This window comes from Miniopterus schreibersii, assembly GCF_964146895.1.
Source record: "Miniopterus schreibersii genome assembly, chromosome: X".
In the NCBI taxonomy this organism is placed as follows: Eukaryota; Metazoa; Chordata; class Mammalia; order Chiroptera; family Miniopteridae; genus Miniopterus; species Miniopterus schreibersii.
The window spans coordinates 14,238,672-14,254,909 of NC_138104.1; the positions used below are offsets into that span (position 1 = coordinate 14,238,672).

General features: G+C 35.9%; 1 protein-coding gene across 11 annotated transcripts in view; it reads left to right on the forward strand.

The window, feature by feature from the left end:
* THOC2 (THO complex subunit 2) overlaps positions 1 to 16,238 on the forward strand; it is a 100,613-nt gene that overhangs the window by 43,633 nt on the left and 40,742 nt on the right. For all 11 annotated transcript variants that reach the window (XR_013997954.1, XR_013997955.1, XM_081124830.1 and 8 more), the window contains 5 exons: positions 340 to 432; positions 3,160 to 3,315; positions 3,918 to 4,090; positions 5,550 to 5,745; positions 15,797 to 15,838. Coding sequence is in view for 9 of the 11 variants with exons in the window: in XM_081124830.1 (XP_080980956.1) it covers positions 340 to 432; positions 3,160 to 3,315; positions 3,918 to 4,090; positions 5,550 to 5,745; positions 15,797 to 15,838 (660 nt within the window). In the remaining 2 variants the exon portion in view is untranslated. The remainder of the gene's footprint in view (positions 1 to 339; positions 433 to 3,159; positions 3,316 to 3,917; positions 4,091 to 5,549; positions 5,746 to 15,796; positions 15,839 to 16,238) is intronic.

The window sequence follows — 16,238 nt, forward strand, 5'->3', positions numbered from 1 at the left end:
AAACACATATAAACAAATTTAAAGTAAATATTATGCAATATATAAAATCTCCCTATTCCATTTAATTTTTAGATTTTATTCAAATATTAGCATGCATTGTAAAATGTGTCCATTTTCAAAACTCCTTTCTTTGTGTTCATCAAAAGACGTTCCAGTGTGAAAAGGGATATAGACATAATTATCTTTGTACTGAATTCAGATGTTATGTATGTCCAGGAAGAGCAATGAAGCTTATTGTTGTGCAAGAGTTATTTGATCTAATTTTTCTTAAATATTGGTAGATAAAGGATATGATTTAGTTGTAATTTATGCACTAAACAGAAGCTTTTGTTTTTCAAGGAACCAAATGGAGAGACACCGTCATCTTTATACAGAGTTGCAGCAGTGCTTCTGCAAGTTAATCTTATTGATTTAGATGATCTTTACGTACATGTAAGTCAAGTGGGCTGCTAAGAATCTTTGGTTGTCCGTCCCAGGGGTGGGGAAGAGAAGTAGGCAGCCATATAGCACTACACGGTTGGTTTTAGGCTCTCAAGTCTTAATTTTTGAAGTCCTAATGCATTATTACTTTGTGTTTATAAAGTGAATGCCTTTAATTCTTTTGCAAAGTATGGAAATCGAACACCTTTTGTCACCCTTACAGAGTTCAAAGTTGGATATGAAGTTCAAGTTCTTAGTTGTTATCAAGACATATGTCATGGAGAAGAGAGGCCAAGTTCTGACCAGTGTGACTTTATTAACTAATTAATTAATTTAAACCAATGTGGTTTTAGACTTCTCTAGTATGCACAAATTATGGGAAATATGACATTACCTAGATGCTTTTTCCTTCTCCCTAAAATGTTAATTTTTGGAATTCAGGATATATGGGGAAGTCTTCACATATTTTTAAAAAAATGGCTTTTGTGGGTAATAAATGACTAGTATTGGGCTTTTATTGCTGGATCCAGGATGTAGAAGAGTATGTGATTTTTTTTTTTTTTTTTTGGTGTATGTGATTTTGATTGATGATCTCTAATGTAGCGACAATTTAGCCTGTCATTTTGAAAAAAAAAACTAGGTTTGTATAGTATAGAACTTTCTGTTTTATTAGGTTGGGCATTGGGATATCTATGAACTTAAAACAAACCTGTCCAATGCTGACCTCATCTTCACTGCCTTTGAGATCACTTTCTAACTTCCTTGCCTATCATTATGTACTGTGGTTACAGAGTTGAATAAAACTTGATCTCTACCTTGGAAGCAGTCATAATCTAGCAAGAGAGAAAACATTTTGCATTATATAATAAGAACTATATTGAAGGCATTTACATAGTGCTGTGGGAGCTCAGAAGAGATAGTGATCATTTCTGTCTGGGGGCATTTTGGAAGGCTTTTTCAAACTAGTGATGTTGAACTAGGATTTTGATGATCAGTAGGTGTTGGCCATGCTTAAAAGGTGGGAAGATTCATAGGAAGAATTAACTGAGAGTATAAAGGCAGGAGGTTTGATAGGGCTTCATTATCACCTTAGAACATCAGGAAGCTCAGTGGTTGGTGCCGAGAGTGGTATGTCAGGGCGATGAGGATGGATAAATAGGTTGGGATTAAACTGTGAAGGGGGCCTTAAGTGCCATAGTACGGTGTTTGGATATTTTTCTTGTTGGAAGTAGAGAACCATTCAAGATTTAAAGTAGAGAAATGTTGTACAAACAAGAACATGGAAATTTGGTTAGAAAAAAGAGAATTTGAAGACATAGGCATGAGTTTATAGTGTAGACTGGCAGGACAAATGGAAACTATAAAAATGATGGTAGATTTATTACTGATATGTTTGAGTTTAACAATAAATGCAGGCGGCCTAAGTGTTCCTGTTAAGGTGACGACAATTTTCAGACAGGATTAAAAACCACTTTATGTTTACATGAGACTTCTAAAATCTAAGGACAAAGAAAGTTTGAAAGTAAAAGGGTGGGAAAAACATACCAGGGAAATTATTATTGTTAAGACAAAATAGACTTTTTGGTGAAAAGAGATAGTCACTTCATAATAATAAAGTTGTGTTCATTAGGAGGATGTAACAGTTGTAACTTTACATACACCTAATAACATTCTCAAGATGCACAAAACTGGAAGTTAAGAGAATTATAAAGATATTTACAGTTCACCCATTACAATGGTAGAAGATGAGAACCTATGGCAGATAAGTAAAGCAGTTTGCCAGTGGGAAGCATTAAAACTGAGAAAAAGCCTTGCTTACCTCCTGTACCAGTCCATAGTGACTTTTCTTCAACCTGCCTTTTGACTAATGGGATGAAGTCTACAATATGTAGTTTAATATTTCACTGTTTCCTTTTATTGTTTACTGGTTGTTTACTTTGCTTTGGACTTAGCTATTGAAATAGATTACGTATTTCTAGGGACAGGAACATTTCTTTTATAGTTCACCGTAGTGCCTAATCAGAATGATTAAATAATGGTTTGTTGGTTGTATTTTTCTTTGTGTGGGTTATTTTGTGAAATGTCTATGTTAACCATCTTCAGCTCATACAAGATAGCTGTGCTTGAGATATTTTATCCTTTTCCATAATGGAGGGTCGACAGTGCACATATTACTTTCTCTTTGGTAATAAACGAGAAACTAGTTTGTGAGTTAATAAGCCAAATGGGTACCTAGAAAATGAAAAGTGACACGTCAAGTTCATAATTTTTCTACTTGAGACTTTTAATTTAAAGGAATCAAACTTACCTCTTTATGTAATTCAGTAGTTCATCTGTCCCAAATTGGGTCCATATGCAGTACTTTATTTAATTTGGAGTTTGGTCTTTAAAGGGAAAAATCTATAACATTTTTAATGGAAGAGGTACACATTTTCTTTGGTAAACTAATAAGTTCAATGGTAAACATCACTGTTGTATTAGATTAATTTAGGACCTCTAACAGACAGGAGACAAGAAACTCAAACTACTTCCTAATTTTAAAGGGTGAACAAAATTCAGATACTTAATCCTGTCAGATTTTAAGAACATAAAGGAAAGACACTTATTTAGAATGGAAATCATGGCCATGAATAGGCTAGACTTATTTACAGTTTTATCAATTGATAGTAAATAGTGTTTGCTTTTTATATGTGCAAATAGTATTAGCTGTTTTATGAAATTTTAATGAACCGTTTTTAGCTTCTTCCAGCTGATAATTGCATTATGGATGAACATAAACGAGAAATTGTGGAAGCTAAGCAAATTGTTAGAAAACTTACGATGGTTGTATTGTCTTCTGAAAAAATGGATGAGCGAGAGAAAGAAAAGGAAAAAGAAGAAGAGAAAGTAGAAAAGGTATATAGTTCATTCTAGTAAAATTAACATTGTTTGCTGGATTTAGAATTATGAAATTTAACTTGTAATAGTTAATCAACTTATAGGAGAATAATTTTCTAATTTCAATTGTAGTGAAACATGGCTTTTGGAATACTAATTTATAAAGGTGGTTTTGCTTTTAATTTGTTTGGCACCTTCCCAAAAGAGGCTGCTATTTTTTTTATATATAAATTTCAAAATGTATTCTAAGTAAAATTGCAAACATATTAACTATATTTGTGCTCTGCATATTAATGTCTCTCAAGTCCTAAAGGGATTCTCACAGATGAATGAATTCTGGTTCCCTGTGGCCCAATAAAACATTAAGTACAACTCAATATATTCCAGCTCTGTAAACTGTCACACTGCATCTGCTAAATGAAAAAGCGAATCCTTTTGGTTTTTTTTCAATAACTAAAAACTTGATTGTACTTTGAGGAAAATACCATTGCATTCCCCATGAATGGCAGCTGTTGTTGGTATACATTGTTGTGTGTGTTTAACTTTTTTAAAATGAAGAAATATTAAGATTTATTGGTATTCGTATTCTGAATATCTTTGCTGTAATTATTCATTTTTAGCCACCTGACAACCAAAAACTTGGTTTGTTGGAAGCATTATTAAAGATTGGCGATTGGCAGCATGCACAGAACATTATGGATCAGATGCCTCCATACTATGCTGCTTCACATAAGCTAATAGCTCTTGCTATTTGCAAGCTCATTCACATAACTATTGAGCCTCTCTACCGAAGGTATGTTACTGTATGCTTTACTAATCATTGAAGTAGAAACAGTTTAGGACAATGACAAAATCTGCATATTTATCTTGTCTTCTCAACCCATGCCTGTATTTTAGTATGTTTTATCAGAAGATAACAACTATTTAGTGTATCAGTCTGATATGTGTTAATCAGTGATTTGTCTTCTAGTGTCTAGACCAGGTATTGGAGAATGTGTGTGCAGTATAATCTAAAAACTATAGGTTAGACTTCTAAGTTGGGTTTGCTCCTTTGAGAGTGAAGACTCCATTCTTCTGTTTTTTACTTTCCCCTCCTCTTTCAGGGGCAGATAATTCCTAAGGCTTTTACTTAGTATAATTTTCTTCTATACTGGGTTGACTGGCTCTGGGTGAGGACCTTGCTTCTCTGCTTGCCTTACCTCTCCCAGCAAATAGGCTGCTGTTCTGGAAATTGCTAGTGCAGCCTCTCATCATCCCTAGTTACTGTGGTGACCAGTCCTCTAGCCCAGCCTACTTTCAGGATACTTAAGAGCAGTATTGGCAGCAGTTCTGGCTTTAGCTCCACAGATCAGAGCCTGCCTCAAAAGCTCCAGCCTTGTGATTCATGCAGAGCTGCTGGCTGCTGCCTTTAGTATCACCTGGGTTGTGAACCGTGAAGGCTTTTCAGGGAATGACCCCTGTGACTCCACAGTGGGACACCTGCTCAGCAGGTGAGAACTCTGGGTATGCTGTCCTTTTTAGTGTGAAATCATCTTTCATTATGCTGCTTACCTTCTCTTCCACCAAAGTACGCAGTGGAACCCAGATTGAGAAATGTTTACTGACTTGAATCAGTGTTATATTCATGTCTTTTGTTTCATCCCCACTGTCTCTGAGGTCTATCCCTTGTTCCCCATTCCCATATCCATTTTGAATTTTTTTTGTTTTTTAATCCTCATTTGCGGATATGTTTTTTTACTGATTTTAGAGAGAGGAGGGGGGGTGGAGAGAGAGAGACATCAGTGTGAGAAACATTCATCAGTTGCCTCCCATACATGCCCGACTGGGGATTGAACTCGAAACCTGGGTATGTGCCCTGATAGGAATCGAACCTGCCACCTCATGGGATGACGCTCCAACCAACTGAGGCACACCGGCCAGGGCTCCCATATCCATTTTCCGGATACTGGCTAAACTTAACTAACAAAAAAACTCATATGATGTATGTTAAGTGTTACTTAGAATCTGCATTTCTCTGATTTCCTTTTCTTATGCAGTTAATTTGAAATGTTCTCCTCTGAGCTCTGACTTTTTTTAAGTGAATATTCTTTTTGTCTTTTTCTACCAGTTAAATTAGGTGGTATAATAAAGTTAGTCACAATTGAAATATAGAAAGCAAATATGAACAAGAAATGTTTTACTTTTAATATGATTGTGTTAACTTAAAATGAGGTATTTTATGGTATACCTTTAAATTTTGTTTCTTTTTATAGAGTTGGCGTTCCTAAAGGTGCTAAAGGCTCACCTGTTAATGCTTTGCAAAATAAGAGAGCACCAAAACAAGCAGAGAGCTTTGAAGATTTGAGGAGAGATGTCTTCAATATGTTCTGTTACCTTGGTCCTCACCTTTCTCATGATCCCATTTTATTTGCAAAAGTGGTGCGCATAGGCAAATCATTTATGAAGGAGGTTAGTAAGATTTTTTTCTTTCAAGTAGAAAATTAAATTTTGGAATGAATATTTGTGTTATGTGAATCTCTAGAAATAAAGAGAACGTGAACTCTAATTAAAAGGTTATATTGAGTAAGGTTTGGGGATAGTACATTGTGTTCTAACCATTTATGTTTATATATGTATATGTGTGTATATATATATATACACACGATATAGATATATAGATATAATTATATAGAGTATACATATATCTCTATAATATAATTATATCTCTTTCTTTATCTTTATCTCTATCTCTATCTAGATTATTAGTCAAGTGGCCCACATAGGAAAATATGCTTTGGACAAGTGTATGCTTTTTTAAAAAAAATTTTAAAAAAACATATTTTTACTGATTTTAGAGAGAGAGGAATGGAAAGGGATAGAGAGAGAGAAATATCGATGAGAGAGAAACATCTATTGGCTGCCTCCTGCATGCCCCCTGCTGGGGATGAAGCATGAAACCTGGGCATGTGCCCTGACTGGGTACCTGTGACCTCTTGGTTCATGGGTTGGCGCTCAACCACTGAGCCATGCAGGCCAGGCAAGTGAATGCTCTTTGAATCCTCTTATAATTAGTGGTTAACTCAGCATTCTTTTCCCTTGCTTTTCTTCTTCTCAGTTATTTTCTTGGCTGCTATTTTGAATCATTGTCATTATCTGTATGAAGTCCCTTGAACCTCAGACTGTTAAGGATTCATTTTTAAATTTTTTTAGTAAACTTTTTATTGAAATAAAACATACATATAGAAAGTACACAAATCATAATTGTACAGCTCAGTGACATTTTCCAAACTAAAACACCCATGTGTCCACCACTTAGATCAAGAAATAGAGCAGTACCAGCACCCCAGAGTTTCCTTTGTACCCCCTCTAGTCACTACCTCAGAGGTAACCATTTATGCTATTTTTTTTGTTTTTAAATTCAGTTCCCAGTTATAATTTATATACAATAAACTTCATTGATTTTAAGCATACAGTTTGATGAGTTTTAACAGATGTATAATTATGTACCCACCATCACATTCATGATATAGAATATTTTAATTTCCCTAGAAAATTCCCTCTTTCCCCTTTGCTGTCAATTCCCTCCCTTTATTGTTGGTTTCTGGCAACCACAGATAGGCTTTCTGTCACTGTAGTTTTGCTTTTTTTCTAGGGCTTCATATAAATGGAATTGTACAGAATGTACTGTTTTCTGTCTGTTTTTTCCACTTAATGCTTTCGAGATTCTTTCAAGTTGTTGCACGTGTCAGAAGTTCCTTTATTGCCAAGTACTAGTTCATTGTACAGACATAACCAGAGTTATCTGTTCACCAGTTGATGGGCATTTGGGTTGTTTCTAGTGGGGGGCTATTATAAATAAAGCTGCTATGAATATTCTTTTCCAGTCTTCGTGTGTGGGGGGGCACATGTTTTGTTTTCCCAGGAATGGGATTGCTGGGTTATATGGATAAGTGTATCTTTTTGACAAATTGTTGAGCATGTGTGACTATTTTGCATTCCTGGAAGCAATGTGTATGACTTCCACTTGCTTCATGTCTGCATCGACACTTGGTATTGTCAGTCTTTTAAATTTTAGTCATTCTAATGGGTGTGTATTTGTTGTGCTTTTAATTTATGTTTCTCTGATGATCAGTGATCTTTTCACATCTTAATTTCCCATTTGTAATCATCTTTATTGAGATGTCTATTCAAATCTCTTGCCCATTTTTAATTAGGTTATTTGCCTTTTATTATTATTTCTGTCTGATTTGCCTTTTTATTAACTGTCGTTTGAAAAGCAAAAATTTTAAATTTTAATTAATTCCAGTTTGGCAGTACTTTTATTTTTGCTCTTTGTGTTCTAAGAGATCTTTGCCTAACTTAAGGTCTTGAAACTGAAAAAAATACATAATTTCTTTTTAATTGTAAAAGAAGGCAACCAAAAGAATCTAGAAATTGTTACAAGGACAAACTCAGTTCTCTCCAGTGTTTGATTGCCTGTAATTTTAATTAATTAAAAAAAAAATTGTTGATTTGTATGTGCCCTGACCGGGGATTGAATCTGCAACCTTGGCATATTGGGACAGTGCTCTAACCAACTGAGCTACATGGCCAGGGCTTAATTTTTGACAATAGTGACTGTGTAGAAAATTTAACAGCTGTTGTATATTAATCCCTTGACACCTGAAATATTTGATTTGGCTTTTAATTGTTTAGCTGGTAGATTAATTTTTTTATACTCATAAATTTACTTTGTGTAAGATACTCTGAAGAAGTCTGCTAAGTAGTTTATGATATAGCTATCATTTATTATGTAACATTTATATAAAAAGGAAGTATAATAGTGTGTCATTATCCTGATCCTTATAGTCTGAAAAGGATGAGTCATGTTAACTAGTGCCTGCTCAAAGAAAATTGGTTGTATCTTTCCCAGTGCATCATATTGGGAAGCATGTGAAGTCAACTTGTTCCATTACCGGTGATGTTTACATTGATCACTTGGTTAACGTGATGACTGCCAGGTTTCTCCACTCTACAGTTACCCTTTTCATCTTTGTTGTTAATATGTATATTGTGGGGAAGATACTTTGAGACAATGTAAATTGCCTCTTTCTCATTTTACTTTAACCCACTAATGCTGTTCTTTTTAGTTGAAAAAAATTGTTTTTTGTATCCAAAATGTATTTATTTGGATGGTTCCCCACTCAACCTTGATTCGAGGTGCTTTTAGTGCTGCTTCCTTCTGGAGGAGCATCCTCTGTAAGCCTTGCGTTTCCTCCTGTAGGCTGATAAAGAACAGTGGAGCAACCAACACACAAAACTACCGTTGTCCAGGGCTAAAGATGGTGGTGATTTTATAGCATTCTGGGCATTTCACATCATGGAGTGAGCATTGGGGCTCTGCAACAGGTGCTTCTTCTTGTGATTCCTCTCCTGGAGAGGGATAAAGAAGATCCTTAGTGAGAGACATGTTGCTGTCGGGAGGTTGTCGCTGCTGCAGAGCTAGTTGAAAATCTTAATGTTCAGACCTTTTGTTCTGAAATTCATTCTTTGGCAACAAGTATCATAAACTTGTAAGCAGGAAACCAAACATCCAACTTATGGAAACCCTGTATACATAGACATATGCATAAACATATAGCATTATTACCAAGATACACAGGTGCTAGAACTGTCATCCTTCCTCTCTGCCATCTCCATTGCAGCCCTCCTATACCTCTGTTCTGTCACAGTTGTGCCTGATGCCTCCCCCTAACTAGTTTCTATTTCTGCAGAGGTACAAGGGCAGAAGGGAAGAGAAAAATGCTAATTTTGATCACAATGTGGGAAGAAATCTGTCTTCTCTCATTGCTAAGGTTGTGGTAGGAAAAGTGAATCTTTCTAATGATCTGAGTTAGAATTTTGCTTAATTTTTTACCCATAAAAATATTTTGCTCTAGCAGATCATTTGTTCTGTATTTATAGGTTTAAAGGCTGCCTAGCTAGTAATTTAACCAGGGTTTATAAGCTTGCTTTTAAAGGGGGAATTTGACCTTAGTTCCAAATAATGTATTTACAATTAAACTTCTTTAACAGATCTCTCATTTATAAGCTTGGGTTTGCTTAAATATATATATAAATTGTGCATATTTTTAGGAAGTAGCTTATTTACTTATACCAGCTGTCACCTAACAGACTAGTCTTTAGGCCTATAGTTATTAGTAATCAGTTATCTCTCTGACTGTGTGTGTGTTTGTGTGTATGCGTTTCTTAAATTTGAGGTAGGTAGTATAGGACTAGTGCAGCAGGTCTTCAACTAATGTTTTGTTATAACACTGATGAGACACCGTAGGAACTTAACTCTTATTTACATCAGTTAGCCTATGGTAAAATTGGTTTCATTATATGTTGTTTCCCTTCAAGTCATAGAGCCTATCAGTGATGTTAACTGAAGGCTTATTATACAGTGATTCTCAAACTTTAGTGTGCAGCAAAATCACATGGAAGTCTTCTTAGAACACAGATTGGTAGACCCCACCCTCAGAGTTTCTGATTTAGTAGGCCTGGGGTGGGATTTGAGAATTTGCATTTCTAACAAGTTTTCAGGTGATGCTGATGCTGCTGATCAAAAGACCAAACTTTGAGAACTGTTGTTCTAGTTTATTAACCAATTTTCGTCTTTATTTCAGTCTTAAAAGGGGGGGGGGGCTCTCTGTATAAATTATTTGTATATGAATGGGAAAATTTTGCTATCTTTAAAGTTTTTTAAATTGTAGAACACGACTTTAACATTGTCACCTGACATATTTGAATGTTTTTCATAACACCTATACACTTGAAGATGAATTCCTTGGTGCTTTTTTTTTTTTTTTTTTAAAAAAAATCTTTATTGATTTCAGAGAGAGTAAGGGGAGGGAGAGAGAGAGAGAGATAGAAACATCATTGATGAGAGAGTCATCATTGATCGGCTGCCTCCTGCACGCCCCGACTGGGAATTGAGCCTGCAACCCAGGCATGTGCCCTGACCAGGAATCGAACCTCAATCTCCTGAATTCTAGGTCAATGCTCAACCGCTGAGCCAAGCTCTGCGGGGCCCTTGGTGCTTTTTTAAAATCCAGCTGATGTTAATAGGTTAAGTTGTTTACCATAGTGATAGCTAATATTGAGCTCTTATTCTGTGCCTGGCCTTATTTTGAGTACTTTATGTAAATCAGCTCATTTAATCTTTTCTTTTTTTAAATTGAATTTATTGGGGTGACATTGGTTCACAAAACCATAAAGGTGTCAAGTATACAACTCAACAAAACATCATCTACACACTGCATCATGCACCCATCGCCCCAACCAAAGTCTCTTTTCATCCCCATATTCCCCCCCTTTGCCCCCTGCAACTACCCCCATCTCCTTTTCCTTCTGGCTAATACCACACTGTTGTCTGTGTATATGTGTGCGTGTATGTGTGTGTGCCTAATCCCTTCACCTTCTTTTATCCAGTCCCCAAGCCCCCTTCCTTCTGACAGCTATTTGTTCCATGTATCCATGCCTCTGTTTCTGTTTTGTTCGTCAGCTTATTTTGTTCATTAGATTCCACATATGAGTGAGATCATATGGTACTTCTCTTTCTCTGACTGGCTTATTTCTAGGTTCTTTTATGTGTTGCAAATGGTAAGATTTCCTTCTTTTTATGACCAAGTAATATTCCATTATATATATATACCAGCACTTTTTAAAAAATTTGCTCTTCTATTGATGGGCACTCTGGCTGTTTCCAGATCTCAGCTATCAGCTAATTTAATCTTTACCAAATCCTTTGTGCTCTAGGTGAAAAACCTTGTCCCAAGATACACAGTTAGTATGGGACAGAGCTGTGATTTCAATCCTGGCAATCTGGCTTCAGAGGCCAAGCTTAAAATCATCATACTCTACTGCCTATACAAATGTAGTATATCTGAAATTGAAGAAATAACATTTACATTTTGCAATTCTGGAAATTCCTTGCTATTTCAAATTATATCTGTTTAGTGGGGTATTGCTATTTTATCTCTGTAATCTCTGTTTTCATCTCATTCTATGTATCTCATTCCCAAGATTTTCTTGTTTTATTGAGTTCATTCTTAATAGCTTTTTCTATAACTATATATAGATACTTGTGGAGAATCTGTCTCTATCCTTTGTTTTCTATTTTCTTCCAGACGAAGTTCACTTGTTCTTAATGTGCTTTTCTTTTTTCTTTTTTGCAAGGCTATTTATGTTTCATGGCTATTTATGTTTCTGTAATAGCCACAGCTTTTCTTTTCATCTTAATATGGACAGCTGTAGCTCTGTTCAGATCATCTTTCTGATGTAGCATGAATGAGCCCTCATACCCTTTCCACCTTATTTATGACCAGTCCTCCTCCTCCTCCCAAGCTATAGTTTGAGTACAATTTGAGTTTGAGTATGACCTTAGTTCCAAATAATGTATTTACAGTTAAACTTCTTTAACAGAATGAGCTCAGTGAGGCTGAGTGTAGCCCTCATTTAGGGAACCTCTGCTTTCTCATTTGAGATCCTGTTATCTGGCCTGGTAAACAACTTAGGTACTAGTTTCTACTAGGCATGCCCAGCCAAGTGGGTGTCCGATTCTTTTGGGCTTTGACTCCCTTCATGCATCTAAGAAAAATTCCTTTGAAAGACAGTAAGCCTTAGCAGCTGGTTCTCCCTTTGTCAGAGTCCTGCTGGGCTTCTACTCTCAAGGGTTTTTCCTCAGGTTACTTACTGGTTATTTCTAAGTGTTTATAAAGTCTTAAGAGTTTCTGACTGAAAAATAAAAACAAATTTTTGAACCAAAACATTCAAAGATGATTTAGTTATCTCTTCTCCAGGTTTCGTAAACTTCTGTTCCTGTAACTTTTAATCTATATGTTGTATTTTCCTGTTTGTTACTTTGATGGGTTGTGTTTGGATCTTTTCCAGCAAAAAGATTTTCCTCATAGAGTAGTTTTTTGTTTTTAGTTTTTAATTGACTTCAGAGGGAGGAAGGGAGAGGGAGAGAGAGAGAGAAACATCAATGATGAGAGAGTCATTGATCGGCTGCCCCCAGCATGCCCCCTGCTGGGGATCGAGTCCACAACCGGGCCTGTGTCCCAATGGGGAACTGAACCGTGACCTGCTTCATGGGTCAACGCTCAACCACTGAGCCCCGCCAGCCAGCCTCATAGAGTAGTTTTAAATGTGATGTTATTAGCCTAGTACATAGCACATAGCAAGTACTCAGTAAGTGGTAGTAAGAATGAGAAAAAGAAGGAAGGCGAAATACTGCTTTATTTAGATGTAGCTTAAGGCTTCAATTTAGTCACAAATCAGTATTTTTCTCCTTTCTGAGTTATATTCTAGAGTAGCATTTGAAATGGCCATGGGTTAGAGGTAAAAATAGAATGTTAGTAATAAAAAAGTAATTTATCTGGTTATATCTATAACTTTTCCCTGCCTTTATTTCTTGAATTTTCAAATTGCCCCCTTTTAATAGAGTGTATTTTTAAAAAATATATATTTTTATTGATTTCAGAGAGAGGAAGGGAGAGGGATAGAGTGATAGAAACATTGATTGGCTGCCTCCCGCATGCGCCTCGACTGGGGCCGGGGACTGAGCCTGCAACTGAGGTACATGCCCTTGGCCAGAATTGAACCCGGGACCCTTCAGTCCTCGTGCCTACACTCTTAACCACTGAGCGAACCCCTAGGGCTGGACTGTATTCTTTTTGTGCCCAGTGCTGTTATGCTGCCCTGTCACCTGCTCCGTCTTTATAGGGCAAGATTGGAACCTGCTTGGGGCCATTTATAGCTGATGGTATGTCTAGGCATAATTGTGAGGACTCAATTATATTCAAACTTAAAAATTCACTTTCTAACAGTACACTGGCAAGGATAATTTTGATCTGCAAGAGATCCTCAAAGATAGGAACTTCATCCTGTTTATCTTTGAATTCCCAGTGCCTGGCACATAGTAAATGAATGCATGTCTTTGTTTTTTCTTCCTCTTATTTCCTACTGGCCTGGTCAGTCAGTAAAACTTTCAGCATTGTATAGTGGGAATGGAGAGTTTTATTTTTACTCTGAATTAAAAAGCAAATTAAACTAAAAGAAAAAGAAAGCATCAAGAGGGTGGAACAAAAGAAAATTACTTTTACTAGTATGTACCTCTTGATTTATTTTTTTGGTTCATCTTTGTTATAATTAGCCTTTGATAGAAAGGTTTCTTTCTGTTCTTCTAGATCAGCGATTTTCAACACGCTGTAGCACACTGATGCGATGCAAGAATTTTTAAAACATGCACCCTCGCCGGTGTGGCTCAGTTGGTTGGAGTGTTGTCTTGTATACTGAAAGGTGGTAGGTTTAAATCCCTGTCAGGGCACATACCCAGGTTTCAGGTTCAATCCGTGACAGGAGGCAACCAATCCATGTTTCTCTCTCACATCGATGTTTCTCTCTCTTTCAAATCAGTTTTAAAAAAAAGAAATTTTAAGAACAAAATAAACTGATAAAATAGATCCAGTGACACAGAAGCATGGAACAGACTGACGAATCTCAGAGGGAAGGCAGGTGGGGGTGGGTGGGTGGGGAGAGATTAACCAAAGAATTTGTATGCATACATGCATAACCCATGGGCACAGACAATAGTGTGGTGGAGGCCTGGGGTGGGGAGTGGGTGCGGGGTGGAGGGGTCAGTGGGGAAAAAAGGGGACATCTGTAATACTTTTAACAATAAAGATAAATGAAGACAAAACAAAACAACAAAACAACAATAGATTGTTAAGTGAGGCTAATTATAAGATAGCATGCACAACATGGTTATATTTTGTAGATAAATATGTATATTTTTCTGTGATATACATATAGACAAAAGACCAAAAGAATATAAGTTAAAATGTTAATTGCAATATTTCTAGGTTGGGCTGAGAAAAAAAAGAATTTTTAAAACATGCAATACCTGACTATTTAGTCAAGAGCACTGACCGGTGTGAATGCATAAAAATTATACCTATTTTTTGGTCAGATCAGCAAAAATAGTATTTTTTGGTGTGCTACAGAATTTTAGTAATTAATTTATGTGTGCCATGAGATGAAAATTGTTGAACATCTCTGTTCTAGATGGTTTCATTTTACTCTCCATATTTCTCTCTTTTTCACTTTCTTTGCTTATGAACTCTAGAGAACTGATGTATAGGCATCAGAAACGTATGTAATTATCTAGTAAGGGAATTACAACAGCTTAGTAACTAAGAAATGTCTTATTTCTACAGAGAAAATTATGTGTAGCTTTATTAGGTTTGTTTGAATCATAGTATACCAGGAAAGGAGTAGCTTAACTGCCTTTATCCCCAACATAAGATACTATAAACCTAGTTCTTTCAATTATGACATAGTCTTATATCTGCCTCCCAATGTACAGCCAGTATTCCACCAGAATTACCAGCCCCCCCCCAACAACCAAACAAAATAAAAACAACTGTCTGCTGGCCACTCCTTCATAACCTAACTCCTTATTTACTGACCAGGATATATGTTGACTTAATAATTGTTTCTGTGAAAGAGAAACGTAACTTTTTATCCTTTCTATTAAAACACATGTGATTGTGTGTTTTCCCATCAGGGTAACATGGCAGTCCCTGAGTTAGTCTTAGGTGAAAATGTTGCACAGAAGTTACACTTTCCTTTATTTACACCCATTAAATTACTTAAGCATGTAAACATACATGCACAGAATACCCTCATCTGCCAAGAAAATAGGAAGCTCATTAGCTGCATATTAGCTTTTCCCCTTCCCTCACTTGGTATTGTGATAAATCCTATTCAGAACTCTAAGATTGTCTTTGAGTATCAGTGCTTCATTTGTCGTTTGCATACTCTCCCAACCCTCCACCTGCCTACACACACACAAGTATTACTATTTCATTTAGAAGGAGTAGACAGTATTGTTAAACATGGCACTTACGCTACCCACCTGCAAATCATTGATATAATACTGACCCATGTTTTTTCAGTATGTCCAATTTAGGGAGTGGTTTTGTATTTGTCAGCAATGTTATTAATATTTTGGGTTTATTTCTCAGTGAAGGCTTTAGTAGTAGTGAGTTAAAATATAGCTTTAAATTTCTTTGGGGTTACTTTTTTTGTGGTTGCTTTAGTGTTAGATTTATCAATTCTGTAAGGGAAAAACCTAGACTTGATGGAAAAATGCAAATGCATTAAAACTAACTTGTGTTGGCTACAATTTTATGATAAATACTTTGATTAGTTTTAGGATGTTTTGGTTTGTGATGAGAATGAGAAAAGAATTGGCTTATAAACTTGACATTTAAAACTCATGAATGTTGCAAATGATTTAGAGGTTAGGAGTATAGATGAAGTTTAACAATGTTAATTGGTAATACTGGCTATATCTAAAACCTACATGCTGTGTAAGTAGTAAGGAAATAATTCACAACCATGTGCAAGTTAATTTTTTTCAAATTAGAAACTAAACTGTGACAGCATAGTCAACCTTTTTTACATTTTATTTATAGTTTTTTTTAAATTTTAGTTTCAGTCTGATGGAAGCAAACAAGAAGATAAAGAGAAAACGGTAAGAGACTAGAAAAATCCAATGTGTCTAATGTTTGTCTAGGTACAGCATACTGCAAATTTTACTGTGGACAAGCTTTCATCGCCTGTGTGAACAATTATTATACAAGTTATCTTTTAAGATTGACAACCTCCTGTTTTTGAGGATTACCATGTTGAAGAAGGAAGAGGGATAATAAAAGTTCCTCATTCTCTAGCTACCTCTTTCCTTCCCTCACCTCATTTGCTTTCTTAGATGGAGAAACACAACGATTATGAAAAGGACAGTGATAGTGTGGGGAATTAGATACGGTGTGTTACGAGATCAAGGAATGGCAATTTTTTCAAGGCTGACATAAATTTATTTGTGGGGGGATTAATATGGACCTCTTACTGAAATAATTTTTCCTCCCTTTTTCTTA